Source organism: Balearica regulorum, chromosome 6 (assembly GCF_011004875.1).
Source record: "Balearica regulorum gibbericeps isolate bBalReg1 chromosome 6, bBalReg1.pri, whole genome shotgun sequence".
In the NCBI taxonomy this organism is placed as follows: Eukaryota; Metazoa; Chordata; class Aves; order Gruiformes; family Gruidae; genus Balearica; species Balearica regulorum.
This window is the reverse complement of record NC_046189.1, coordinates 34,015,356-34,042,649: the sequence shown is the minus strand read 5'-3', so window position 1 is coordinate 34,042,649 and position 27,294 is coordinate 34,015,356. Positions and strand designations below refer to the sequence as shown.

The following is a 27,294-nucleotide window of genomic DNA, read 5'->3' as shown; positions in this document are numbered from 1 at the left end:
GCGTTTGAGCACAACATTTTTTGTACTACTACTAAGATAAGAAAAAAATACAAGTATTTTATAGTAACATTTCCCAACATTTTCCTGAAATTGTTACCATGAACTTGTTGGTATTGGCAATTGTGTATAGGCTATTGGTAAACATTTGAACAAAGAAAGGATGTTTGGGCAGAAGACATAGGAGGCAGACTTTTCTCAAAACAACCTTAACCCAGCTTCCATTTAAATCCCAGGCGCGCCATTGAAAAGATTTGCATGAGAAGTTATGTGCATTGGGTATGTGTAAAGGAGTATATCTGGCTTGTACGTAGAGTCAGTCTATATATGTGTGTGTGTACATAAAAAGATAGGATGGGTCAGGTATATACTACTGCTTTTCCCCATTCCTGCTGCAGGGGAGAGTCAGGTCATACCTGAGACTAGACTCTGAGTAAAATTGTGTAATTCTCTCCTTCCAGGAGTTCATTATTGCATTTAAGATAGTTCACAACAAAGGCAAACAAGCATCTTAGGCATGGTTATTATGGTGATACTTTAAAACACAGAATGACATTTGAATTTTTTGTATATTCCTTTCATCTTCTGCAAAATGAGGTATATCCTATATTACTGTGAGTACCTATGGCACTTCCACATCTTTCTCTTTGATTTCCTAAGGTCATAAGAATATGCAGAGACTGTTTTATGTAATGCTTGGTTTAATGAGTATGGTGTCATCAAAGATGGAGTTTCAATTTTCAATTTCAATTTTTCTGAAGCTACTAATATTTCACTCTTAGAAGATGGAACATTAAATATAGATATAAATATTCAGTTTCTCCATTTTTCTTTCTTTTTTTATAACTGTTTGTATCATTATTTTCAGATGTGCCCATAATAAACCGGAAGCTTTTAAAAAGAAATTAAATCATTTCAGTAAAAGTAGTCTAACTAGTTTGTAGCAGATTGTGTCTGGTGAAGGACAGGAGAATGAGTGTAAGCATGTAGGGAGTCCCCCTCTCTCCACGTTCCTCTTTCCTTGAGAAGAAGATTCACGAATACAATTCCTTCTTTCCTCTGTGGAAAAAAGGATGAGTTTCTTACTCCATCCCAGGCAGATGTGGAATCTCATTTCGTTAGGCTCAGAGCTGCAGGCTCGCAGACGTGTGCAGGCTTTTCACAAGGGTTCAGCTAACCCAGTGCTGCTGCAGGGGCTTTGAGAAGGCTTTGCTGCTGTGCCACATGCTGTCGGCTGTCCTCCTCCTCCGCTTCAGTAAGAGTTTCCTAGATTTGTTCTCAGAAATTACAGAACTCTCTTTCTTGAAGCCTTCAGTAATGAGGAAAAGCAAATCCAGTGCACTTTGGTGAAAGGCCCCTGTACTGACGAGAAGGTCAATGAAAATGTTAGGGTTCAAGGTCTGCCCGTCCTAAGCATGTAAATCAAAGTTTCAAGAGGTACCAGCAAACTGTAGCTACAGGCAAATGTTATATAAAGCAACTTGTACAACTTTGTAAAATATTGAAGTACGTTTGAAATGAAGTTGTTCCTCATAATGAAGAATAAGTAGTCAACATACCTGCTTTACTTTTTTAAGTTTGAAGGATCTTTTAATTTAAAATCAGATGCAGATTGTTTCTTTTCTTGGTGTAAAATAAAAAAAAAAAAAAATCAAATATGAGCAAACCCATAGACCTTATCCTGTTCTTAGAATATTTTCTCCACTTCCCTTTCAGCTCTTTGTACAAAACTTCACACTCTGAGTAGATATAATTCTGGAAAGTTATCAACTTCATTGCATAACTGTGGGAGATGTTTCTCTAAATGTCAGGTATTATCAGAGCACAGCACATTTAGAAGAACTGACTGTATAACCCCAAGGTTATTTATATTTAAATCTGACTTCATCACATTTTATACAAGACAGAATATCTCTATCTAAAAAGGCCTGTGATTTTTTTTTTTCTCCCATTAGTTGCCATACTTTAAAATCAGTAGGAAAAAACCTCAAAAGCAGAGCCATGAGGGCCAGAGCCACACAAAGCGTTGACGTATTGAGGTTGTATGTGTTTACTTAACAGTGAGATACAATACTGTGTTATTCATTACACCAAAAAATACCTCGTCAAGAAGTGACTAATTCCTTCTCTGCTAAGGACTGACAAAACAAGATTTAGTTCTTTATTAATATAAAGTCTTATTTAGAATACATTTAGTATTCTAAGTTCCCTTGCTTGAAAGTAAATTTGCACAGAAAGATGTCCTTATGAGTCCCATTTAGAATTACTTGGATCTTTGAACGGTCCCCAAAGTGACTCAGGAAGGTCTCCTGAGGTTGGCTTTGAAAGCAGGGAGAGCTAAATTCAAAACAGGCTGGAGGAGGCATATCTGAACCACATGCCCTGGAGCCTCTTCTGCCTACAGTCTCCAGCTGAGGACCCTGCTGCACTCTCCATCTCTTGCTGCAGCTGGTTGTGAACCACAGCAGGAGCCCTTGAAGTCCTTGTCCCGTTGGGTGCATGAGCAGTGGTTTCTGGTGCGGGCAGGTCTCTGGTGCGGTGCATCTTCAGATCTCAGCGGGCAGGGAGAGAGTGTTGGCTGGAGGCAGGGAGAAAACACCCCTTCCTGGACAGCCGGGTGGTAGTGGCAGCCAGTGGGTATGGCACCACACTTCCCACCTTCTTGAACAGCGTTTGAAAGGGCAGCAGTGGTTGTCAGGGCAGGGCATGTGAACATGCAGTGATTAGTGGTCTGAAGATGTTCAATAGAATAGAGCAAAGAGTTCAGCTGTCAGGGATATCAACTGTATTTTATGTGTGATAGCAGAGCAATTTAGCACCTGTTTCAAAACTGTGATATTTTTTTTTTTTTCTGTGTGTGAAGAATTTTAATGTTAAAAGGATACCTCTAGCAGTAGTCAATAACTGAGTTTCTTCCAGTGCCTCTTTTTCCCCCAGGGCTGCAATATTGCGTTGCAGCCTAAATTTTGCCTATGATCCACTTTACAAAACTGAGTTCTATTTTACATCTGGCTCTTAAATGATACTGAAAAATGCATCCTGTATTCACTTAGGATTCCAGCTGAAATCGATAAAAAAACTTGACGACATGATGCAGTTAAATATTTAACTTCTATCTGAATCTCGATGCACAGGTGCTTAACTGAGCCACAGCACATGCAGCACGGTGGCTATAAGCTGCCTGACTCGCCTGTAGTTGTAGAGCAATAGCTGATTCTTTTTCTCCCCTTGTTCTTTGCAGTTTATCGGAGCAGTAGCTAGAAATCAGGCTGTTTCCTGTTTTCATATATCATCTCTTTGTATGTTCTTGCATGGGCCTTGCTGGAAGTCTGGAAAATATGTATGACATAAAGAAAGCAGCAAATGCCTTATGCCAAACTTTGTACAGAACTAGAATAATGAGAGCAAGTAGAGAAAATCAAATACCATAGCCAGGGATGTGAAAGCTGTGGATGGATTGTACTGCGGATGGTAGTCCTCTGGGCGGTGTAGAGGATGCTTAGGAGAGCAACCTACCTGGCACCATGGCCGGCTCTCCTGCAGTGCACGATGAAAGTACAAGGGGGGAGGAGGAGGAACAAGGGAGTTGTCTTTCACTCGGGTTTTCTCTCAGTGTGTAGTTATGGCATGGCCAGGATGTACAGGACCTAGCATCCGGGAAGTCCCCCTGGGATGACCGAGTGAAGGTAAATAGTCATTAGAAAGTACTTCAACAATAATGAAAGGAAAAATGAGGAAAAAGTTAATCTCTATCTATCTCAGTGAGAGAAGGAACTGCTAACAGTGAAGGCCAAAGTGTTGTCACTTTTGCTGCAGTGTTCAAAAGCAAGGTTAGCTGTGACCTGATGGTTAACACATTTAACATCAACAACAAACGGGTAAGAACTTAGCTTAAGATAGTGAAATGAAAGGTAAGAAGTGCTTGGCCCTGATAAAAATTCCTGTAGGGAAGTAGCTGAGGTAGTATAATTGTGATTATTTGTTATCTATGAAGACATATGGAAAATAGACAAGATCCATAAAACTGTAAGGGACAAACAGTGGTCTTCCCCCAAAGAGACCAAACAGGAGGCTCTGGAGAATTTTGGTGCAGAAACAGAGGAAGATTGATTTTTGGGGAGGAGTTAAAGTGCTTGAATGTGCCTAGAAGTTAACAAGTAGGTAACTGCCAACATCCATCTGTAAAGTTCAAATCATAACAAATCAGTCCGATTTCTCTCTGTAATTGTACAAAAAGCCTGGTGAGTAGGTAAGGAGCAGCCATGGCGTTGCTGTCAGGGAGCTGAGGAGATATGGTCTAAATGGGGTCACTGTAAGTAAAAGCAGATTGCAGTTCTGAGCTTGGAGTGAGTGTTGGCAAATAAATGGTTCACTGTCAAAAAAGATGGATTTATGGTTCATAGGGCTCTGGCCAGAGACCAGTAATATTCAACGTTTTCCTTAACGATTTGGAAAATAGAACAGGGAGTAAATTTATTTAAATTTGCAGATTATATCAAACTGAGTTACCGGCAGCCTCGGGGACAAGGTTAGAATTGAAAGCTATATGAACAAATTGGAGAAGTGATTTGAATATGCGGGTTATAATTCAATAGCTACAAAGGCAAGCTTTTACACTTAGCTGGGAATAAATCTAGTAAACAAATACACAATAGGCAGTGTATTATAGACAGTAGTATTGTAGAAAAAGATATGGGGATATGGGGCAGGTCGCAAATTGAACACAGAAAAACAGTGTCCTACTGTTTAGGAAAACAAAGGAAGTATCACACTTCAGTCTTTAAGTTTTCTGTAGGACATGTGAAGTCTTGAAAACATTATTTAGGTTAAGAAAGTATTGAGTTTCCTTAGCCTCAACAACAGAATGCTGGGGATGTAAGTTGTCAAATATGTAAAAGGTTCCTGTGAACAGAAGATGATAACCTTTTTCCTTTTATATGCTTGTATGGTAGGAGGAGTAATAGGATTAACTGGTAGCCAAGGAGATTTTGGTTGGAATGAAGAGAAGCCTTTCTAACTCCAAAGAGAGTTAAAAACTGAAATAAATTTCTTAGCTTGTAGAGTTTGCACCCTTGGACACTTTTTGTAACCTGGTTAAACCAGTATCTTCTGTATGCTTTAGGGGCAGGTCATTCTGTCTTGAGGTGAGGCTATGGCTGGTTCTCAGTCAGATTTTTCTATCATTCTTGCATCAAGCATTGATATTTTGGATACTTAATCACTTACTGCTTAGTATTACAGTCCCCTATTCACTCTGTTTTAGTGCAGAAGATAATTCAATAACAGAGGGAGTCTATTTACACACATCTTTGAGACTTAACAAATTCCCCTTTTCCTATTGATTGCAAAACTTGTTTACGTTGCATTAACTATGATCAGAATGTTGATCAGCTCTTCTGCTTTAGCAGACGGGGTTGTAAGAGTCCAGTTTCTTTACTACACTGAGTTCTCTTCTTGCAATAGCATGTTAGAGAAATGCCTATTAGGCCAATCTGATACAGCATGGAGAAAAAATACATCATGATTGGGAAAATTAGGTAAACAGGAGGAATAAAAAAATTGCCAAAAGAAGTAATTCAGAAAATCATGAAGTAAGCGCTATTTGCCTTCAGATATAAATGGAAAACTGAATTTAAAGCTAATATACTGTAACAACAGCTCTTAAATTTATCAGTGTCTATCCTTCTGAAAAGTAATCTAATTTGCTATATTGATAGAACATTTGTATTTGTAAATTATGATAAATTGTTTTTAATTGACTCTTATTTTTTATTACTAGCAAATATTTACTTACAGTAAAATGAAGTTGCACATGAAAAGTCCACTGAAGAATTTCAAGTTCCAGGCATTTTTTAAATTATTTTTTCAAAAAAGGGTGGTTTTGTCAGTTTGCACACAGCAATTTAGTATTCAGAATTAACTTCATGCTAATTTAATTAGACAAGGAATCATCTGTCAGTGTTAGAAAGTTAATGATAACTTGTAACTTACTGCTATGCTAAAATGCTGTGGGCAGAGCACTCTACACTCAAACCACTTGTTTCTTCAAATGAATTTATGGAATATAATGCAATGGTTTGCTGTGTGATAAAAATCTTTGAGAAGATGTTAAAGAAGTAAATGTGTTGTTACTAGTATGGAATAAAATGGATAGCCTTGCTAGATGTAGTCTTGCTGTACAAAGCATTACAATGTCTTTACCTCATCTTTGTATTTCAGAATTACAGTCACAAGAAGGGTAATTGCTTGAGAAGCTCAGTGGTCAGATTAGCTGCAGTGGCCACAATGGGAAGACTAGAGAATTTTAGTGTTACGTGTTACAGCTAATGGTGGTCTAATAGAGGTTCATTCGGGTAGGAGCTATGCCAGAAATGCAAATGGAAATTTAAAAGGGTCTTCCTGGGAATACTGAAAAATGCAGGTTCTCCTAGATAAAAATAGTAATAGGCTCCTGGGGGTGAGTCCTGTTAGATCAGCTCTACCAGAATAATACATATGTAAAGAAAGTAGTCTTCTGTAGGAAGCCCCATCAATTAATAACTGGAATGGATGACGAGAGAGTTATAATTTCTTCTATCAAAGCAGATCATTAGCTGCCTCACTAACTTTACCTGCTTCCTTCGTACTGATAGAGAAGTGTCTGCTGACAGAAGGAACTCGGTAGCATTTAGTTATGTCTATCTCAGCTGTCAGGCACTACTGACCTAATTTGAACACAAAAAAAAAAAAAGTTGAGAAGAAAGAAGACATATCTAATAAAGAATAAAGTTCTTAATAGACTCTTATAAATTCCTAACCCACTAAATGAATATGCAATTAATCATATAGCTCACACCCATATATAAACCAGCAGTAGGCTACAGAAATCTGTATGTGTCTTGTGTTACGTCAGTATTGCTGTGCTTGTAGGGCTCATTCTTTTACTGATTATCATTCTTAATACTGAAAAAGAGAAGAAGGAATGATCAACTTTTTAACAAGTACTAATTCTTAGGGTCACATTTAATCTCATTCCCAAATCATTCACATGTAATCCATATATGTCTGTGCTTGTTTAATATTAGCTGGAATGGGCACAATGCGTAGTAAGGTCACTCCGCAGACTCCTATGAAACATTTTTTTTGTTTATTGACAACCTGAGGTCTACACATGACATAGATGCCTGAAAAGGGCTCTTTATGCCCATGAGGATAGCTGTGATTTACCACTGAAGACTGTGAAATTTTATTATTGAATTCAGTGATGATCCAGACTTTGAGAGAGTGCTGAACCAGTTACACCACTCAGTCTTGGGCCACAGAACCAGATGGAGAATAAACCTGCACCCTGCGAGAGGGTGGATTTACTATGAATCCTGGCTGTCCTGCTCACCGTGTACAAAGCTTTGCTGCTTCTGTTAATCTGACACATGGCTCTTATCTTTGAAAGAGGCCTGGATCATCATATATGTTTCTGTGTACTTTTTTTAATCTCAGCTTCTGCATTGAATAGATAGATTTTTTAAGTAAAATATAATTAAAGGAAGTTGAGTAAGTCATCCAAACTGCTGCACCATTATTAGTAACAGAGATTCTGTAATGACTTTGATAAATTGACAATATCTGCAAGAGAAGAGAAGCTTTCAGGGAACTTGATGATCAAGACACAGACCAAACTGAAATGGTTGTTCTCCCTCTTGAGTATGTGGCCTACTGTGTATCTCTTATGACAAATAAACCACATTTTAAAAACCAAAAACCAAAGTTAAATAATTTAAAAGAGGATCTAGATGTTCAAAATGGACATAGCTCAATAGAATCCAGAGTTAGAAAACAGTACAACAACTGAGAATCCGGCCAGTGGATTTTAATAAAATAGCCACTGCTTGCTTGAAAAACTAAGAAGCTTAATTTGATTAAAGTCCTATTATTATTTTTAAAAGGACACAAATGTGAATTTTAGTAGGTAGTTGCTCATATTAAAAGGTGCTTAAACATTTTTATAACACCCACTACTGAAATTAAAAAAAGGATTGATCTGTTTTTACTCATTATGTACATAATCACTTTAGGTTTAATCATTTAATTCTGCCCATTGAATTACAAGGAAGATGAATAAAATGTCAAAAAAGTGGTTATATTATGGAATTTGCTCCACTTGAGTATGTGAGAGGAATATAAGCACTTTACCTCAGGTATTTGATGTAAAATTGCTTGGACTTCTTTATGTTTTGATTATGGTGGCTTTAGCATGTGTGGAAGGGGTAAGGGTAACAATTTCCAAGGGTTTATGTATCAGATTTACAGAGGTATTTGAATGCCTAAAGGTGTGGATAAGCACCAAAGATGATCTTCAAGAATCCTGCTAGAGGTGTGCATCTCATTGACGTACTGACATCTCATTGACTTCATCTGACAGCTTACTGCATCCATCTTTAGCAAGTTTAGAATTCTATTCCCCACATATGTTTTATGCAGAAGAAGCATTGAAAATGTTGTCACATATGGCCACCCTGGTATTGTTGTCACTGCAAGAGGGCTCCAACACAGAATAATCTGTTGAAGTTATATCATATTCCCATGGGTTGCTGACTGCTTAGTTCATCTCCATGAACAAATAACTCTTTACAGTTTCATAGTGCAAATAACTAAAAATTTCCAGTTGTCTCTCATATATTTTAGTGAACTACTGTGAACATATATGTCCACTTAATAGTAATGCATATTTAAATTTACTACTTATTTATTTCCAGATACAAATCACACCTTAGTGAAATAACCAATGTTTACAGAGATCAATAAAAAGATTTTCATCAGAGATATAAGTTTCCTGTAACCATCTCTGTTCAGATACTTTCATGTCACAGGTGGGAGTGGTTAGCAGGATCAGGCAGTAAACTATTTTTATCAATACCTAGATTTGAAAGGCCTAAAATGAGGATGGGCTTCCCTAACGGAGGATTTCTTCTGTCAAGAATCTTTTCCTTTCAACTTTTCTTTGTTAGGTGATCTCCCAAAATCTGAATCTAGATTTTTTGCTTCAAAATATAATCTGAAACATTTATGTTGGGTTTCACGAACATATTTAAATTCAGTCCTCACAGAGTGGCTGTTGAATTTGTTAATCTTTTCTATAGCAAAACCTACCAGAGTCTTTACTTGTTTATTGAACTATATTGCTTTTCTAATTATTATGGGTTTATGTACAATTTAACATTTCTGCTTATGTAAGTTTCATCCAAAAGTCACAGTTCCTACATGAAGTTCATAGGCAGAGCTTTTTTAAAAAAATGGTTTTGGTCACTAGGGCAGAGGCTCACAAAAGGAAAAAAATCCCTCTGAAGATCACATTCATAATCATGTTCAAACTCTGTATATACGATGATAAATACATTTGGAATTAAGTTTGCTTACCAGAAAAACATTGCAAAAAGAATGTTCCATGTAATAAATCATAGAAAGATCTATTTTTTTATCAAACTTTTTTTTTTTATCATTTAGCTGAAATCACTAGCTTTCTCACAAACATTTTGGGATCAGAATAGAAGCTCAGAAAATGTGCAGGTGACCTATCAGAAGGTTTTGAAAATTGACTTGTAGCCTATGCAGCAGTGTTAAAAGAGCAGCTCCTTCTGAGTCCTTAACTTGTAGTAAAGCTGGATCATGGAAATGTTCAATCTATGTATGAGAAAATATGTAGTGTTACTGGTACTTGCTGTACTGATGACTGATGTGAAAGATTTTGAGCACACTTACTGCAGCTTTTACTCAGAGATTATTAGAAAAATACTTTGAAAGCGTAATCACTGATGCAGCTTTGTACTTGAGACAGCAACCTAAGATTGCATCTCATAGTAAAAAGTGTCCTACAGCAGCTTGAAACCAGTACTGTTCACTGTTCAAGTGCCTAGCAAGCACCAGGAAATGCAGTCAGTTTGTAAGCATGATGCACTACCTTGTAAATATTGATTGAACAGATTATCAGAACAGGGCTTTAATGAAATACTTGGAACTGGTGTCTCTGGATGGAAATAAGGAAACTAGTGAGCTGACAGATGGGGAAATCTATAAATATGATCAACAAAATTATGAAATGTTGAAAGACGGGGAGGAAAGGTCTACCATCACAACAATGTAATTCTCAGGGGAGCCATACTAATACAAGCAAAACCATCTGTACTATCAGTTATGCAGAAATGTCTGTGACCCATACTTTTGGTATGTTTTGTACCAACCAACATAGATGAATAAAATACAGACAGTTTTTCTGTTCTGCAGAATTCATTCTTGAAGTTGAAGTTGCCTTTCCCTGCTTTGACAAGGCAGTAGGTGAAGATAATGAATGGCATAGTTGCCAGTGCCCTTTTAAATGTCTTAACAAAAGCACAGTGCCAAACAGGACGCAAACTGTACTGCATTTTGTCAGATACGTTAACACAAGAGGAACCAAAGCCATATTACATGGCGGTAATGGAAGGAAGATGTGTGTAGTAATGAAGAAATTTTACTTCAGAGATTCTGGGACAAACAGGCTTCTTGGTAGCTGTTTGCTGTGTATGTCATTAATGGTGATCTCATGTGTGAGTATTAAAAAAACACCAGAGAAAGCTCTTTTTCCATTCCTTAACAAGAGCTAATATCTGACGCAATTTAACAAGTGGTCTGATATGTTCTGTGACTGTACAATCAGAGCAGAAAATAGTTCTCTGGGAAATAGTTAACATTAAAAGAACAAAAGTAGTAGTTAATTATTTTTAAAAGAGAACAAAAGATGTGGTAAGAACATCCTGCAAAGGAAAAGGATGAAAATAGATTAAAAAAAACCAAAAAAACAAAAACACAAAAAAACCCCAAACCAAAACCCAAACAAAAGCACCACCTCTCTACCAGTCACTTCCCCAAAGAACAAAAAATCTAGAGAAGTATCTCCTTTATCATTGGAATCTGGATCTTGCTACTACTTCACTGAAGTAGGGACAAGTAACCTTCATGGAAAGCCTGTGTCTTTCTAGTAATATAAAATTACTTAGCCTGAAGGAAAAGGGTCACCCGGACCCAGGTCATTACTTAAAAAATGCTAAGGCAGAGCTTCCTTTCACTAGAAACGCCATTGCAACACCATCACTGAATCTGCTGTGGAAGTGGATATAAATGGGGATGGTTGGCGCTGCTTTGGCTTTTAAGTAAAACATAATCCAGTAATTGAAATCTTTGTCCCAGAGCAAATGCCCAAAACCAAAACAGGACTGTGTGTTTTTCAAACATTTTAACTATCCTATCTCACAATTCTCTTCTTGTAGCTCATTGTATGGCAGGGGTATCTCCCATCTACATTATGCATGATGAACCCATCCCATCTTTCTCAGAAGAGGCATTGGCTGCATTCCTGGCTCCTTGATCAAAGAAAAATTAGCTGACTGTCTCTTCTCTGACTAGGCCAACAGGTCAGTCAGGAGAGCAGATAAATCTGACGGCATTTGCATCTCTCGACAGGTTTGAAAGGAGGAGTGTTGAATAAGTGAATTCCTGCAAAATGAGAGTTAGCAGTTACTTTGGTACAGTTAGAATGAAAGATCTTTTAAAATACATACATAGATAGAGTCAAAATACCTTGAAGTAGGTGGCAAAGACTAGACCTTTATGTAACTGTCCCAGAGAAATGTTTTAAGCACATCTTTGCAAAGCTGTCTTTGTTGCACATCACGCTTTAAACCAACCTTCGGTCTCATGTTCTGAGGAACACTGATAGTGTGACAGACCTAACAGATCAAATGGTTGGGTCCACGTTTTAGAGAAATATTAAGATGTGCCCCTTTATTATCCAATTTTTGTGTTCTTTTTAAGTTAGGACAAGTCTTTTTGGGTATTTGAGCATGAAAGGTTGTTAGCCTGGGGTCTTAGGCAATAAATTAATGTTTCAGTGAAGGCAGTCAACCACCTGCACAAATTTAACGTTTTTAATTCTATTTATTGTCTGCAAATATAGCACCAGATTAGATGTTTCCTGGAGAGCCGAGTTTGGTGTGAGGTATTCATCACTTTGTTATAGCTTCACCGTGAAGTAGTCGCTTGTACTAAATGAATAGCTCTCTTATCATGACCTTTTAATCGCTTCATCATGAAGAAGTCTTTTATTTGCTACAAGAGTCTACTTCATTTTACCCCCATCAAAGGAACTATAATATGATAAAACGGCCACAACAGAGACTAACACAGAAATATGGTACAATAAGAGAAAATTAGTGAAGGTAGGCCTAGTTGACTACAAACAGCATCGTGGCTTGCTAATGGGAAGTGCTGGAGTGGATAACTAGCTGTGAGCTCAATTGTTGGAAACTGCATACAGAGGTGATATTTTGCTCAGTTTTGTAACAAGGCAGTGGAACAGAAGGGGAACAGTATAAGCCAGCTAGCAGGACCCAGCAGCACCAAAGAAATCATAGAGATAAGGGAGATGAATAGGGCATGACCAAAAAGGGAGTTTAAAACTAAAGATGAAATTTAGCTGTAGTGATACTTGTGGAACTTACTCCTATGGACAAGATTTTCTTTTCATGCTGTCTTAACATAGGTATAGTTTATTTGAAATACCAGAGTTCACACTCCAGCGCAGAACTGATGTAAGAAGGAGAGAAGTCTAAATTGCAGTGTTTAAATAATTTGAAGAGTTTAAACAGAGTTTCTAGAGAGTGATTTGGAGGAATGGAGTGCTGGCCGTGTTGACTGCCTGAATCATAAAGGTTTGATTGCAGTACAAGAGCATTTAACCATATGGATTTCAGAAGTAGCTGGGAAACCTATTTGCAGCTCAACCTACAAGCAGATAAATACTCAAAGTCAAGACAGACAAACAGTCATTTTCTCACAAAAATTCTATAAAAGACTAGAAAAAAAAAATTGAAAAAAGAAACCCAGTAGCATACAAAAAATTCCCTGAAGAGTCTAGCACCCAGAGATACCATTAAATTTATCTTGGTATCATTCTTGGAAACTCCCAGAGAAGATGATTTATCACATGTGAAACACCTACTGCTTTTCCTGCTGGCATTCCTGCATTTCCATGAGGCATATCTACACTAAGCAATTAGTGATGATGCTAAGCAAGGTAGTGAAAGGCAGGAAGTTCATGTATTCAAGTACTGAATTGTCAGATTCCAGAGAAAAGCATTTGCCTTTTGCACTCATGTCTTTTATCCTCCAAAAGAGGAAGGCTTTAAATGCCGGTCTGCTGTGCATAAATTTGCTTCATCAGTCCCAAGAGCCTCTGTTTTCCAGCCACCATGCCCACACACTGCAGATCTGCTTACTACTTTCCCTCCCTGTTGCCTGTTCTCTTTTGATCCGATTCCTTTCATTTTCGGCCCTTTAAGGGACTCAGTTCTGTTTTGTTCTGAACTTGTTCTGTCTTTTTATTATTTCTCTTTTTTTCCTATCCTGATATTTTTAGCCCTATCTTTTTGTCTTCCTTCTTCCATCTTGCATGCTTGCTGGTTTACCCATCTGCTTCCCCCCAGCCCAGTTTTCCATTTTTCCTTTACATTCAGCAGGCCCACAGGCCATTTATCTCATGACTTGTCCTTTCTCCAGCTCCACAGGGTCTTTTCATCTCCTCATGTCATTTGTAAGCAAACAGCAGAGGAGCATCCGGTATCTGCTTTCTTACTGCTACCGGAGCGAGTCCGATTGTCTGGAGAAGAAAAAGAGATACTGAGACTGTAGTCTTTACTTCAAAATTGTCCCATTGTATGCCTTGATTTGCTTTCGTATCCTCAACATTGCAGGGCATCTTCAGTTCAGTTTTGTGCTCAGAACCTGGACGTTTTATTTTATCCAGAATGTGATTTTAGAAAATATTTTCTCAACAACTTTTTTTACCCATTTCTTTGCACATATTTTTTCACTTGAATCAGCTTATGCACATTTTTGTAAAAATCACCACATATAGAAGGGTGTCTCTTCAAAACAAGGTGGTATTTTTTTCCTGCATTTGCCAGTTTTCTCTTTAGCAAGCTCTTTGAATAAAAACAATAGGCAAGGAACATATTACCTTGGAAAAACTAAGAAAGCCAAGTCTTGGCTTGATTCTTCTACAGTATCCCAAAGAGCAAACTAAATTAAACCATCTCAGAACACTCTAAGGAGACTTGATGCATTTCTGCCTTCAAGAGTCAGCGATTTAAAACATGTCTTGGCTTCAATTAACATTTTTCAACATGTGTGGAGATACTCAATCCAAGTTTCCCATAAAGGATGCCTCTCATACAGGATTTGGCTTATACTGGAAAGACCCTGTAAAGAGATCAGACTGTTTAAATTATTAGGTAGTATTAAAGTACTTCAATACTTATTTTTCTAAGACAGATTTAGTATCCTCAGCTGCAATGACCAGAAGCAAGCGCCCTCACCAGCCTCATATTTCTATAAAGTTCTGGTTGTGTTGTCAGAATTGATATCTTCTGTTTCCCCTTATGCTAGTCCAGATCAAAATCCATGTGCATATTGTGAAGCTGTCTGCAAATCAATTCAGGAAAAGACAAGTTTCTATAAATCCCGAAATATACGTAAAGTCAGAATTTTAATCGTACTGAATACGAGGGTGAGCATACACTTGAGAATGATGTGCATGTACATTGGTATCAGTATAAAAAATGTGCACATCGTGCTTGGGGCTTGAGACTTGCCAGCTTTGCCATCATGTAACAATGATTTCAGTGAAGTCCTACCTGGTTTTTAATGCTGAAGGTGAATAAGCCAGAAAAAATTCATATAAATTTTTGTCATAAGTCATCTCATACAAGACTCAAGAAACATATTTTACGTGATAGTGTAACTAATAGAATTTCAAATGACAGTGATGTATGAGGCTTTCAGAAGTAGCAATGCAGAACATTCTTTTTTGAATAATTCACTCATCTGAAGTTATTATGTATTCAAAAATGATGGAGTTGCATATCCAAATATAGGGTGGTCTATCTCAGCTCTTGATGTAGGAGAAGAAAAAGAAGTTTCTACAGTTATTTTGAACTGTGGTTTGTATCACATTACTGTTGGTTAGATGAACTGAGTTTAATTGATTGTGAATTAATTAACATTCTGCATGGATGTCTTTTTCTTGAGATAATTAATCTTATTGAAAAATTATATGTGGAACAGTTGAAGCTTTAGCAGATTTTCTAGAGGTGCTTTTTTGTTTAGGCTTCCTTGACAGTCTTTTTTCTTGTAGATAAATTATGTGTCTAGAAATGTCTTTCTTTTATATTTATTTTGGTTTGGCAGCATATAGTTGTTATGGCTGGCAATATTTCATACCCCAAAGTATTAATGCTAACCATAAATTATTACCAATGATATGCAGTGGTTCTTATCAGTCATGACAAGTAATTGATGTTGATTGAAACAAATAAATACAATGCTTTGCAAAGTTATAACCTTGTCATTTAACTTCAGTGCTGCAAATGCATCAAGCTATCTTAGATTAACTCTTAGTTAGATATAGAGCTTTCAGAAACAAGATATTCCATCTATAAAGGCCAAAAATTGTGCAAAAATATAGAGAGATTTAGACATCAATATTCGCAAAATTTACCTATCCTTTTTTTTTGCTTCTAGAATTGGGTTGAAACAATAGGATTCAAAGATGTGTGGAAATTAATCATCTCATTATTATAGACTCTTCAGTTGGTTGTTTCTCAGGGTTTAATCTGAAACCCATTGAAGAACACACTGGGAATCTCTGCGTATCATACTATTTAAAATAAGAAGTCCCATAAATGTTGTTTCAGATGTGCGAGGTCAGGCACGATGATCATAGCAGTCCTTTCTAGCTGCATGAACTAGGAATTAATGTATCGTTAATTGCAGTTTAAAATTAAGGTAAACTGAAAAGATTTACTGGATTGTGGTGCAAATCCACAATTCATGAAGGAGTTAAATTCTGTTCCTGTCTCTACCCCAGATAGAGTCCATATGAAATCAGCCATTAATTCATATGATTAAGTTCTTGCTGAATCCAGGACCAGGCAAATACCAGCCAAACACTACACCTCCCAAGAACAAAAGGTACCACTTTACTGAGGCACGGTGTGAAGCATTTCTGGTGTATACCCCTAAGTGAGTTTAGCTTTGGTATCAATGCACAGTCTGAGGTTTCACTGTATTTGTAGCCATGGCATGAAATCAGCAGAACTCCAGTCTTTAACCAATATTATTTTCATAAATATGCAGCCAGTCCCTTATTGATATAGTGTTTGTCTTATTCAAACTCTTAATTTGTAGTGCAAGTGTTGGTTTCATAAGTCTGTGGCTTGGAAGTGAATGCTGCAGAGCTCGCTTCACTTTTTACACACTCAAGCAGCCAATTACATGACACCCAGACAAGACCGTGCCATATTTCATTGTTTAATCCCCTTTAGAAGCAGTTCCTATGCTGGAGAACACATGGAGTCAGACTGGACAGGCAAATGGGGAACATTTGAAGTGAATGATAATGCAGTTTTAAAGGAAGGTTGATATTACCTAATAATGTTACTGATAACATTAACATTATTAATTTATTTAGCACATAAATTGCAGAGTGGAAGGAGGATTCATCCAGCAGCTGTACTTTGCCTTGGGCAATAGTCATGCTGCTACTGATTTCATCTTATTAACTCCCTCACTGGTTTTACTAACAGGGGGGGTCACACATCTCGTAATACAAAGGGAATAAAAGAATATATCATTTTTAGTGTTTTGTGAAAGTTCTGGCTCAGCACATTAGGTACTGATTTCAATTCTCTTTGCACTGCAGTCCTGGAAAAGTCACATGTCTTAAATATCATAAAAAGAAAATGAGGAATAGAAGTTTGTTGTGTGAATGTTGGTCCATTTTTTTGGAGAGCAAGAAATTGCTGCTTGGAATTCTGATGGTATAAGGCAAAGACTAACACCTTCCCACTGTAACTCATTCGCTGTCAGCAGCACAAGGATGAAATCTGGCCACAAATAATTTGGTGTTCTCCAAATGTGTAGCAGAATAAAGAGTTTGTACATGACATTAATGACTGGCTCAAAGTCTTTTTTCATTTTCATTGTTGGAAATCTGAATTATACCAGTGTACCCTGAGCAAAACTAAGAGTAAAATATGACTAGCTAGAGGAGAAATAATTTAGATAATAACTTGCATAATTTATATAACTAATATGTATAGACTTTTATAATTTTGTATAATTTGTATAGACTGTGATTTTGTATAGAGAGTGAATTTGAATGTACGGTAACTTGACTTACTGAAAATACGTAATACAATTATTTGTTTTGGCTGGCTCATTTCATGATAGCTGAAAATTAAGTAGCAAAAGTCAGGTCTCCACCATACAACAGAATATGTTATAGAGCCATCCAACCTCATTTTAGTCTTAATTTGTATGTTGTCGCACTGTGTGTAGATACTAATTGTGGTCTGAAAATGCTGTGGCTGGATCAATGCAGCGTCATGCCTGAGAAGCCGTGCCAAAGCCCTGGATTGTGAGCTCATGCGCGACTAGCTCAGCTTTGCCCTTCATTGCACTCCCCGTTAGCTGGGGTTAAATCATGTGGAGTTAGATGGGTTGTGTGCATCTGTGGGATAGACGTTCCCAAAGTCATCAACACAGTCTCATATTGTCTGCTGTGTCACTTGCTTTGGATGCCACTGTCGCAGGCATAGTGCATTAATTTCAGTAATCCCTTCAAAGGTCTCGGTTACCATCCTGTGTGTATATATTTCATCACGTTCCCCTCATTCTCTCCACTCTGCGTCTGGTGCTTGCTTATTATTTGTAGTTCATGGCATGTTCTGCTGGCTCCATTTTTCTTCCCAGACAGTTTTATCCCAAAGGCAAAAGAGGAAGCAAGATATGTTTGCATTTCTTTGTCTAAACTGAATTTTCAGTCTTTAGTGAAGGTTTATTGAAGGTTTGATCTTGGAGCTGTGAATGAGGTTCCTTGTGTCGTCGTGTGGGAGTACTTCCTTGCATGAATGACGGATGAATGGTCAGTTAACTTTTATCTTGACCTTGTAATCACTTTACCATGGCAAAGTCTTTTGGTTTGGTTTTGAGCATAAGTAGATTTTTCAGTAATTCTTCGAATGCTTAATTCAGTTGTAGGAAAGAGGATGAAGGCAAAATCCTACTCGTGTTGCTGTTCTTCAAGCTGTGTAACAACAGCCAGTAGTTCCTATGTCTGGCACCCACGGAGGCATTTTGAAAACATGCTGAGCCATTTCACTAATGTGTTACGAAAGATCTTAAAAACTTAGAAGAGCCATGGATGAATGAAGAAGTGAATGTCCTTGGCAAGATGTATTCCTGTATATTTCCCTGCTTCAGTGTGTCCTCTCCCTTGATTTCTCAATTCTCATGTATTTTGTGAAATATATTATAACACAGGCTATTAATTAGGAAGGATCATTTTTAGTTTTAGTTAGTCCTTTTTTTCAGCGAGGCTCAGGAATCTTTGTTTCTCAATAACATTGTTGTGATAGATGTGATGGCCTGAAGAGATAAATGAGATAAAATTTGTGGGAAGAGGTAATATCTTTTATTAGACCAACTGATGTAGCTGGAAAAAATAGAAAAGCTTTCAGGCACACAAAACCTTTTCCAGGTGGGGTTCTCTTAGCTTTGAACTGCCTAATAACTGACTTGTGCCTGTGAAGCAATAAAAAGAGTTCCTTGATCTTTCTCTTTTGTCTCTTTTTATGAATAATACTATTTGGGAGACATCCATCTATTGCAGCAGTTAACACTTCCCACAGCTAAAGTTGATCATTCTGGTTTTAATTCTGATTAATTCCTTTATTTCTTAGAATAATAATAGAATTATTTTTCATTCAGACTAGTCTTTTAAAATACCAGATTTTGTTTTTCATGTGATCAGAAGTGTAAATTAACCCATAAAAGATCTGATGAATCAGGAAGATCTGTACAGTTTTGAACCTTATCTGACAAACTTCCTCTCTTTCCAAGTCAATGTACGCGTTCTGAGATAAATGGGATGGGCATGATGGCATATTCTGAAGTTTCAGTTATTTAATATTTCACTGCAAATATTTTTTGGTTAATAGGTAGAACATGGCTTTTAAATAGTGTCTTTGTTATTTGCTAGGTACAATACAAATAAATAGATATCTACTGCAGGAATATTTTATGTGAGATATATAACCCATTTGGCTGGTAAACTTTGGGATAACTGAAAGTGTTACTGTATATGCTAAAATTTTCAGTGCATTTCATATACTGTCACTTTTTATCATTCTTGCTCAGACTGAGTGCTGTTATGCCCTATGAGAAGTCTTATTTGAATCTGAAAGGAGGATTTACAAGGTCTAGGAGCACTGAGAACTGCAGAGATGAGTTCAGAGTGTGAGTGTCTGCATGGGTAAAAAAGAAAATACAGGACAGTTTTCACTACCTTGCAAAAAGCTACGCTAACAAGGAGGTATCATTATTGCTTTAAATAAATAACACGTGAAAGAATATAATGGGTTTATAATATAGGAAATGGATAAAGGGTGCATCAAGGTGTTTGGCATGCCCGAGCATTTTGTGATTGTAGTGCTGTGAGGTTCTAATGTCATCAGCTCCCCTCCATTTCCTTGGAGCTGAGGGCCTTATCATCCTATAGAAATACTGCTAGTGAGGTTTTCTTGGCAGCATTTTGGCACAAACACTATTCTGCTGAGGGATGTTTTCCAAATTACCCAAACTGAATATTTCCTGCAGTATATTACAGAATTAGTGGAGTGCATTTGGCTAAGTGTACATTGCGCATCGTTTTCCTGTGTCTTGCTGGGCTACGCATTGAGTTCCGTGACAGTACTTCATTTTTAGAAACTTTAGAAAGACAAAGACATTCCTTGAAAGGTACAAAATAAAGGACATATAAAACCCAGAGCAATATGTCATCTAAAAGTTCAGATTGTGATTGATAAGTGTGTTGGTTTTTTTTTATTGTTGGCTGTTAGCTGAATAATAGATTGTTATTTCAATAAGTTTTGACTGGAGTAATTTGTCTTGAAATACTTTTTTCACCTTTTTCTTTTAGGTCCTTTGTAATATATTTCTGTAATTTTATTTTTTTTCGTATACAAATGCAGCTTTTTTCAGTGTTGAGCAGCATCACATGAAAGCCTGTCTTCAGTTTATAAATTGATGAAAGCCTGAATTCAGAAGAAATATACGATATGCAACAGTTATTACCTACTGCATTCTGTGGCAAAAGAAAAATTAAATAAATTATATTGAGGTTGTCTGATCTAAAAAATCATTTTCACAGTTCTTAACATTGTGGACAACATTTTCCAGCTTATCACAATAGAAACAGGCAAGTTATTTACTTGTCAGACTGGTCTGAACCCTATCAAGCACCCATGCCATGCATGGGAGGTAAGGCTGCCCACAGTGTCCCACCTGAACGTGTATAGTTATATTAATAAACTATTCCAGGCCATTTTGGTCTTCATTTTCCTCCAGTGATATGACAGTACAGAAATTAATGCATTTAATATTTGAAAAGGCTTTGCTCTCCTACATTGCTTCACTTCCTAGAGACCTTCCTTGTGTCCATATTCATTAATTGATTCTCTTCTTTCTACCTAGATGATGAATCTTTTTTCACTACAACCTTTCTCCCTTTTCCTCAGTTTCACACTATTTAAGTGTGTCATATTTTTGTCAGCTGGAGTAACTTACTGTCCGTGTTCAAATATTAGCCTTAGTTTAGTCTTTCGATATGATCCTAGTTAGAAGGCATGGAGTACAAGAACCATTTGAAAACGTTTCAGTATAGGAATGATAGCACTTTGGATTTGAATGGTGAAGATGATGACCCGCCTTCACTGTAAATACACTGTGTGAAGGGACACTGCAGCCTGAGCTTTACCCATGTGATCTCTCAGTCTGTTTCTTTGCAAACTCCATCATAAATTACCAGGGTTTTTTTTCTGATTAGTGCACATCCCACAAAAGAAGAGTTGCAGGGCAAAATTCCCCAAGCCTATGTATGCCTCTTCCAGTGGGGACATGGCTGGTGGCAGCATGGGAGGTTTGATCCTGGTATTTTGAGAGTCCTTGATGCTCCCTGTGGTTAGTGTCAGACATGGTGCCCTCAGCTGGGCTCCTCTTGCGTGATGTTGGATCTGGTACATTAAGGATCAAGAGTCATGTGGTCCCAGCCACTGACATGGCTCTGTGCAAGCTAAAGCTTTACCAAAATAGTGAAGATCCTAAAAGGGTAAGCCTTTATACAAAACTGTGAGAGCTCCCTCAGAATATGGCATTTATATAATAAGCCAGACTTGAAAAAGAAAGATTTTTCTACATCCTCTTTTTTTTTGTTTGTTTTAATTTCAATAATGATGGTGTTTCAGTATGTGACTATTGCAAGCAGGATGAATTAGGAAACTTCCTACTTGTAATTTATTCATGGTGTTCCTATTAAGAAATAAAACCAACATGAGTAATTTAAGAAAAATGTCAGCATCCTTTCTGAAGGTGACTTCATTGTAATGTTGGTCTCCTCTGGTTGTGGAGCTCTTTCAAAGGTACTGATACTTATAACAAAAAGATATTAATATTCTACATAAACATTTAGATAGAAAATTTGCTACAAGGCAAGAGGAGAGTTTCCACGTGAAATATGAAGTGTCCTTCTTGTTGCTATAGCGTATTTTCTGTTAAAGCTATCAAAATGACTTATTAGTCATCATTTCTTGTTGAAATATATTCTAATAATTTACTTTTAAGATATTTCTGCTCTAAATACTTATGACCTCTCCACACATTATCTGTATATACTTTTCCATTTTCCTGGAAGGGCAAGAGACCCATTCCTCTTTGCTCTAACTGGCTGTATGAGACTGTCCCCTTTAACAGCTGCTGGCAAGTGCCCCTCTGAGTGGCCTCCGACAATGTACGCCCTGTGCAGAAACCACCATGATTTAACTCTTTATGTCCCTTTGATCTGCCATCTCTTACCTCTAGCAATGTAAGATTTATAAAAGAAAGCAGGAGCTCTGAAGCCAATGGTTTGTCTCATTGTCTTACTGCCAGTTCTTGAATAACTCTATCTTGACAGTCATCGTGTTATTACCAGGTTAATTTTTCCCAGAAACCCCACTGAACTTACATTATGATATGTAAGCAGGTAGTCTACTTCTGCTACGTATATAATTAGATGTATATGTATATATAGTATGTGTAAAATTAGATGTATGTATATATAGTATAGAGACATGGTGGTAGTATGTTTATGATAGCTATTTAGAGAATATAAGTATCAATCAAATTTCTTAGAATACTCTTCTTGGTGTCTTTGTACCTCTTACAGCAATCATAACATTATTATAATTTTTCTCTATTTCTGCCACACTTAGCACTTCTCAGAAGAGGCTGGTATCTTGCATGATCAAACACTTTATCATAAGCTGTAATTAAAAGAAAAAAACAGTTTGGGGCATAATTGTTAATATATGTGCAATTCTTCTCATTGAAGCAACACTTTCGATGATAATCATCATAGACTTGGAAAATAGCAGTGCTTCTCGTGAAAAAAGGGAAATTTTACAGACGGGAATTTGAACTGTTGCACAAAGTACACTTACTAATCTTTCAGACCTTTGTGGGCTTCTTGCAGTATCAACCAGAAAGGATTTAGGACATGCTAAATTCTTGGGGTGTGTTGACAGCGGACTAATAATGGAAATGGAGTCAGTGGAAGGGTGTTTCAGATGGTTATGTTACTGAATGACCTCCAGCCAAAATAACAACCTCTAAAAGCCCTCTGGTGTGCAATAGCGGCAGATTCCGATGGCTCTGTTCATGTGTGATCCTCCTTTGTCTCGTCTCTTTGGAGGAGATACTGAAAGATTCCTGGTGCAGATAATATACACTGAAGAGTCCCAACACATATATCTGTATCAAGGTTTTGGCTATACAGCTGTATCTGTTTCCATCTAACTGGAATTACCCTGACACTGTCCAGAAATAAGTCCTTCATGTGCCAAACAGAAATACTGTACTTCTGTAGATGTGAAGCTATAGTAAGTCTTGCGCATGTCACCCAATGTTTCTTTGTGACAGTAGTTTACATAAAAAAGAAAGAGTTTCTCTTAGTACAGTAATAATTAATCACAAATATATTTTATATTCCAAGACTATGAGGTAATTTAAATTCATAATAAAATAATTAATACTATGGAATTATGCTATTTTCATAATGAGAGTGGTAAAGAAATGAGCTAGTTTAAAACCAATCACCCAAGCCTGGAAGACAGCAAAATGTCTGTTATTCACTATATGTCTAGAGACTAATGTTTGACTTTAGAGGAAAAGTGTAATAGTTTGCTTTGATTTTAGCCCTTCGGTGTGGTGTACATCACATTATACGCTGTACCATGCTGTTCCCCACCATGGATCTTCTGGGTCCGCATACATCAGGCCTTGATATTTTTCACTTAAATAACAATCCTGTTGATTTCAGTCAACTTCAATAAAATTTTCAACAAATTAAGACAACAGCATAAAACTGGACATCAGATTTGCTTTTCTCTGCCATCCAGAGAATCCCGGGGTTTCTGAGACCAGAAGTCACTGGTAACTTCCTGACGAATTAGGAATGTTTACTGACAAATATCTCTTTGTTTTACCCAAAATGTTGCATATGAAAAATCTCAGATAAAACAAACTTTCCTGAATTTCAAAGTCAGTCGGTCAAAATCAGACTGAAACACGTTTAAGGAAAACCACACCAAACAGATGCCTGTAAGCACTCAGTTTTTCTCTTCTGTTCTGTGAGCCGTAGCTCAGAAGGTCGTTCAGTCTGTACATAGCAGGTGGTCAGAAAAATATCATATGACCCTGTATCTGTCTACATTTCAAGGAAAATAACTGCAATGTCTGTACAGTCATTTTGACCATAACTTGATGACAAAATACAAGAAAAAGTGATTTATTTTCCTAATGTACGTTCTTGGGGGGTTTTGTTTGGTTTTGTTTTGATTTTATAAATCCTTTTGTTAAACAGGAACACAGATTTTTCTGATTGTGACCTTTTCTGTGCAGTTGTACAGGTTAAGTGTGTGGTTAAATTAGTAGATGAGTATGTGTGTCCTTCATACAGTATTCAAACCCTGGTTCAAGTCTATTGGTTGTAATTAATTCAGAAAAATCTTTCTTTCAGTAATAAAGATATCTGTGTTTACAGGGATTGAAAGACTGTGACTGTCATAATGATAGTCTCTATTTAATCCAGTATTGGTTTTTGTAATTCTTATGCTTTCTTTTTTTTTGTCACAGGTTTTTCATTATTCTTATACAGCTTCATATGTGATTTATAACATACACACAAGGTAGGTCACATTGTTCAATATGATGTCATTGTCAGTGATTCTGTACATAAGGTGATGCCAGTGTGTTCGAGTAAAAATGTTTACCTTTTTTTAAGGGAAGTTTGGGAGTTAAACCCTCCAGAAGTAGAGGATTCAGTTTTACAGTATGCAGCCTGGGGCATCCAAGGACAGCAACTGGTAAGCATTAAAAATGCTGTGATTTAAGAATGTATTTACTCCAGACAGACTGAAGTAAAAAAAAATAAATTAAAAGTCTTAAGATAAGTTTTGCTATATATTTCTGCATGATGCTAGTATAGCTTTCAGGGGATCTATTTATTTATTTATTTAAAACATGTAAACATGTTTTTCCAGTATAATCCCAATAACCAAATTGTACAATTGTTGAAAGAAATGACCTCTTTGTATAAATATACACTCAAGTAATTTTCAGAATAACTATCTTCATTGCTACTACTATGAGAGAAGGAAAGTTGAAGGTGAAGAAAAGTTTTCAAGTGCAATCAATGAAAACTGTGGGCAAAAGCTTCACATCTAAAAGTGGATGTGATGGATTCAATGAAAAGTGGTGTTTTCATTTCAGTATGAAAATTACTGCCAAGGTCAGTTGTGCTACATTGAATTCATAGTAATAAACCCAAAAATGCTATGTTTCATATAGTGTTGTCTACCAAAAGTTTTACCACTTTTTTAATGAACATAAATCATCCATGTTCATCATGACGAATCTCAATATGAGCAGAAAAAAATGGTGTTTTTAGAACTGCGGTGCTTTTAAACTGACCTGTGTTGGTAGTTGAAAGCAAGAGACTTATAAAAGCTTCAAGTCTCTGAATAAGAAATTCAGATAATCCTTGTTACAATGTTCTAATAAGCTCATTAATGCCCACAGGCGTGATCTCAAAGCTTCTTTGCCCGTTTGACTTGTTCATGCAGAGAGGGTATAAGTTGGATGTCAAGAGAATATACCCTATTGCTTGTATCATTCATCGAGATGGTGGGAATGTAAAAAATGTTTCTGGTTAGAATATATGGCATTAAGCAAGTGGAGGCAGGAAGGAAAAAGTAATTAGAACATGCTCGGTATGCTTTAATAATTAACACCATTAATTTATTAATAATGAGAGCATGGTGACAGGATTGATGGTAACAAATACATAGGTATTTAGCAGGCAGTATTACGGCATGTGGCAACCTATGTAGGTTGTAGAAGAAAGGTGATGCGTTTGCAAAACTGAACAGAATTTTAAAATATTTTAAATTAAATTGCAGCACAGTTTGTGCTGTACCTCTGATTAACAACCTAAAGTCCAACTAAAATTACATGCAGTGATTACTGAGAAATGAATTTTTTTGTTTTCCTGAGAGGTATCTTAGGAACAGGGGCAGACTTATCAATCATAAACTTCAGAAAAATAATAAATCAGAATAATGCAAACTTCATCAGTTTTGCCTAGATTGTCATTCTGGAAATATGTACAAATACTTTCAGATACGGACACAGGTGGACTCCTGTTAAGTCTCAGAACTGCAAAAAAATAGGTGGTCATTTTAGGTACAACCTTAATCATCCAAATTTGAAAACATTGGCATAATTCATACTTCAGTGAGGATAACATTACTCATCTTTGTTAATATCCCTAGTGAAGTTAATGTCATGCTTCAAAAATATCTGCTTTACTGTGGGCTTTATGGTGCCATATGGTCTGCAGAATTAGGAAATAATAACTTTGATTGAAACACAAATTCTTCTGTGCACTCTGAATGATACCAAGTGGTGTCATATAGATGTGCACCTGCAATGACAGTATACTGAAAGTCACTTCCATAAGAGTTGCCGATAAGAAGGATGTCCTCTTGAAGCTCTTTGTGTGGTAAAAGGAGGTTTCTAAAGTGACAGAAGTGCCTTGCCACATCACCCTCCCGCTTCAGCAGCAAGCCAAAAATGTAGGAGCATGAATGAATAACGACCAGTGTGAACAGTGATTGTCACAACTGTCCAAAGGAACAGCTGCCTCTAGCAGAAACAGGATGGTGGAGATCATTCCAGCAGAACAGGTTAAGTAGAGAAAAGATGTGTGACTGAGGACACATTGCCATAATGGTTCTCAATTATAAAGATTGTCATTAGAGCAAACACTTTATCAGTCAGTTTTGAATAAAAATAGTATAGGAAGCAATCGGCAGTGGACCTGGGTAAAGAGGAATCCGTAAAGGGAAAGATCTAAAGCGTGGTAATCCATCAGCAGTAGCTATCAATAGCACGTGTCTGGGTTCAAACAAAGGTGCAGTCTCACAGATCCATGTTGCCAAACACGCTACGATTGGCTTACCAAAATCCCTTCCAAAACAATACTTATGTGTCTTTTTCATGTAATAAGGAAATAGTAATAATTGATAGTAAAACAAACATTGGAATACCTACTTTAAACAAAATAATCATAGTGTACTAACCTGAGTAATCTCCAAGAGCCATTCGTTGCAACTGAAGAAAAAGCAGAGAACAAGTTAGCTATATACGAAAATTTCATCTAGAAAGACCCATGACAAATACTCTGTGGCCATCACATAAACAAAGTATATGTAGAGCTCTAAACCGAAGAGGAATAGCACCCTTCCAGGTGCAGTGCGGAAGAGAATAGCAATACTATAGCCATGACTGGTCAGCAAAATTAGCAGATGTGAAACACAGGGCACAGGTATGCCTGACTGAGTCAAAGATCCCAACTTTACACTCTATTTTGAAAGCCCTGGATGTGGGAAAACGCATAGACTTGGATCAACTATTTTCAATAAATTGACGAAAGTGTAAAATAAGATGTTTCCAATCCTTATTTTTGCAGACAACCTGAGTAACAGTATAGCCCACACAGGAATCTTGAGTTCTTCAAATGGGGGGGAATAGTCAAGGCTTTCAAATAGATAGTATATGAAGATGAAGGGGAAA

The 27,294-nt window shown here is 36.9% G+C and overlaps 1 protein-coding gene across 1 annotated transcript in view; it reads left to right on the top strand.

Annotated features, from left to right (window-relative positions):
• Window positions 1-27,294, top strand: part of DPP10 (dipeptidyl peptidase like 10) — a 292,219-nt gene that overhangs the window by 190,952 nt on the left and 73,973 nt on the right. Inside the window, exons 6-7 of the mRNA XM_075757159.1 lie at window positions 24,295-24,347; window positions 24,443-24,524. Of these exons, the coding sequence (XP_075613274.1) occupies window positions 24,295-24,347; window positions 24,443-24,524 (135 nt within the window). The remainder of the gene's footprint in view (window positions 1-24,294; window positions 24,348-24,442; window positions 24,525-27,294) is intronic.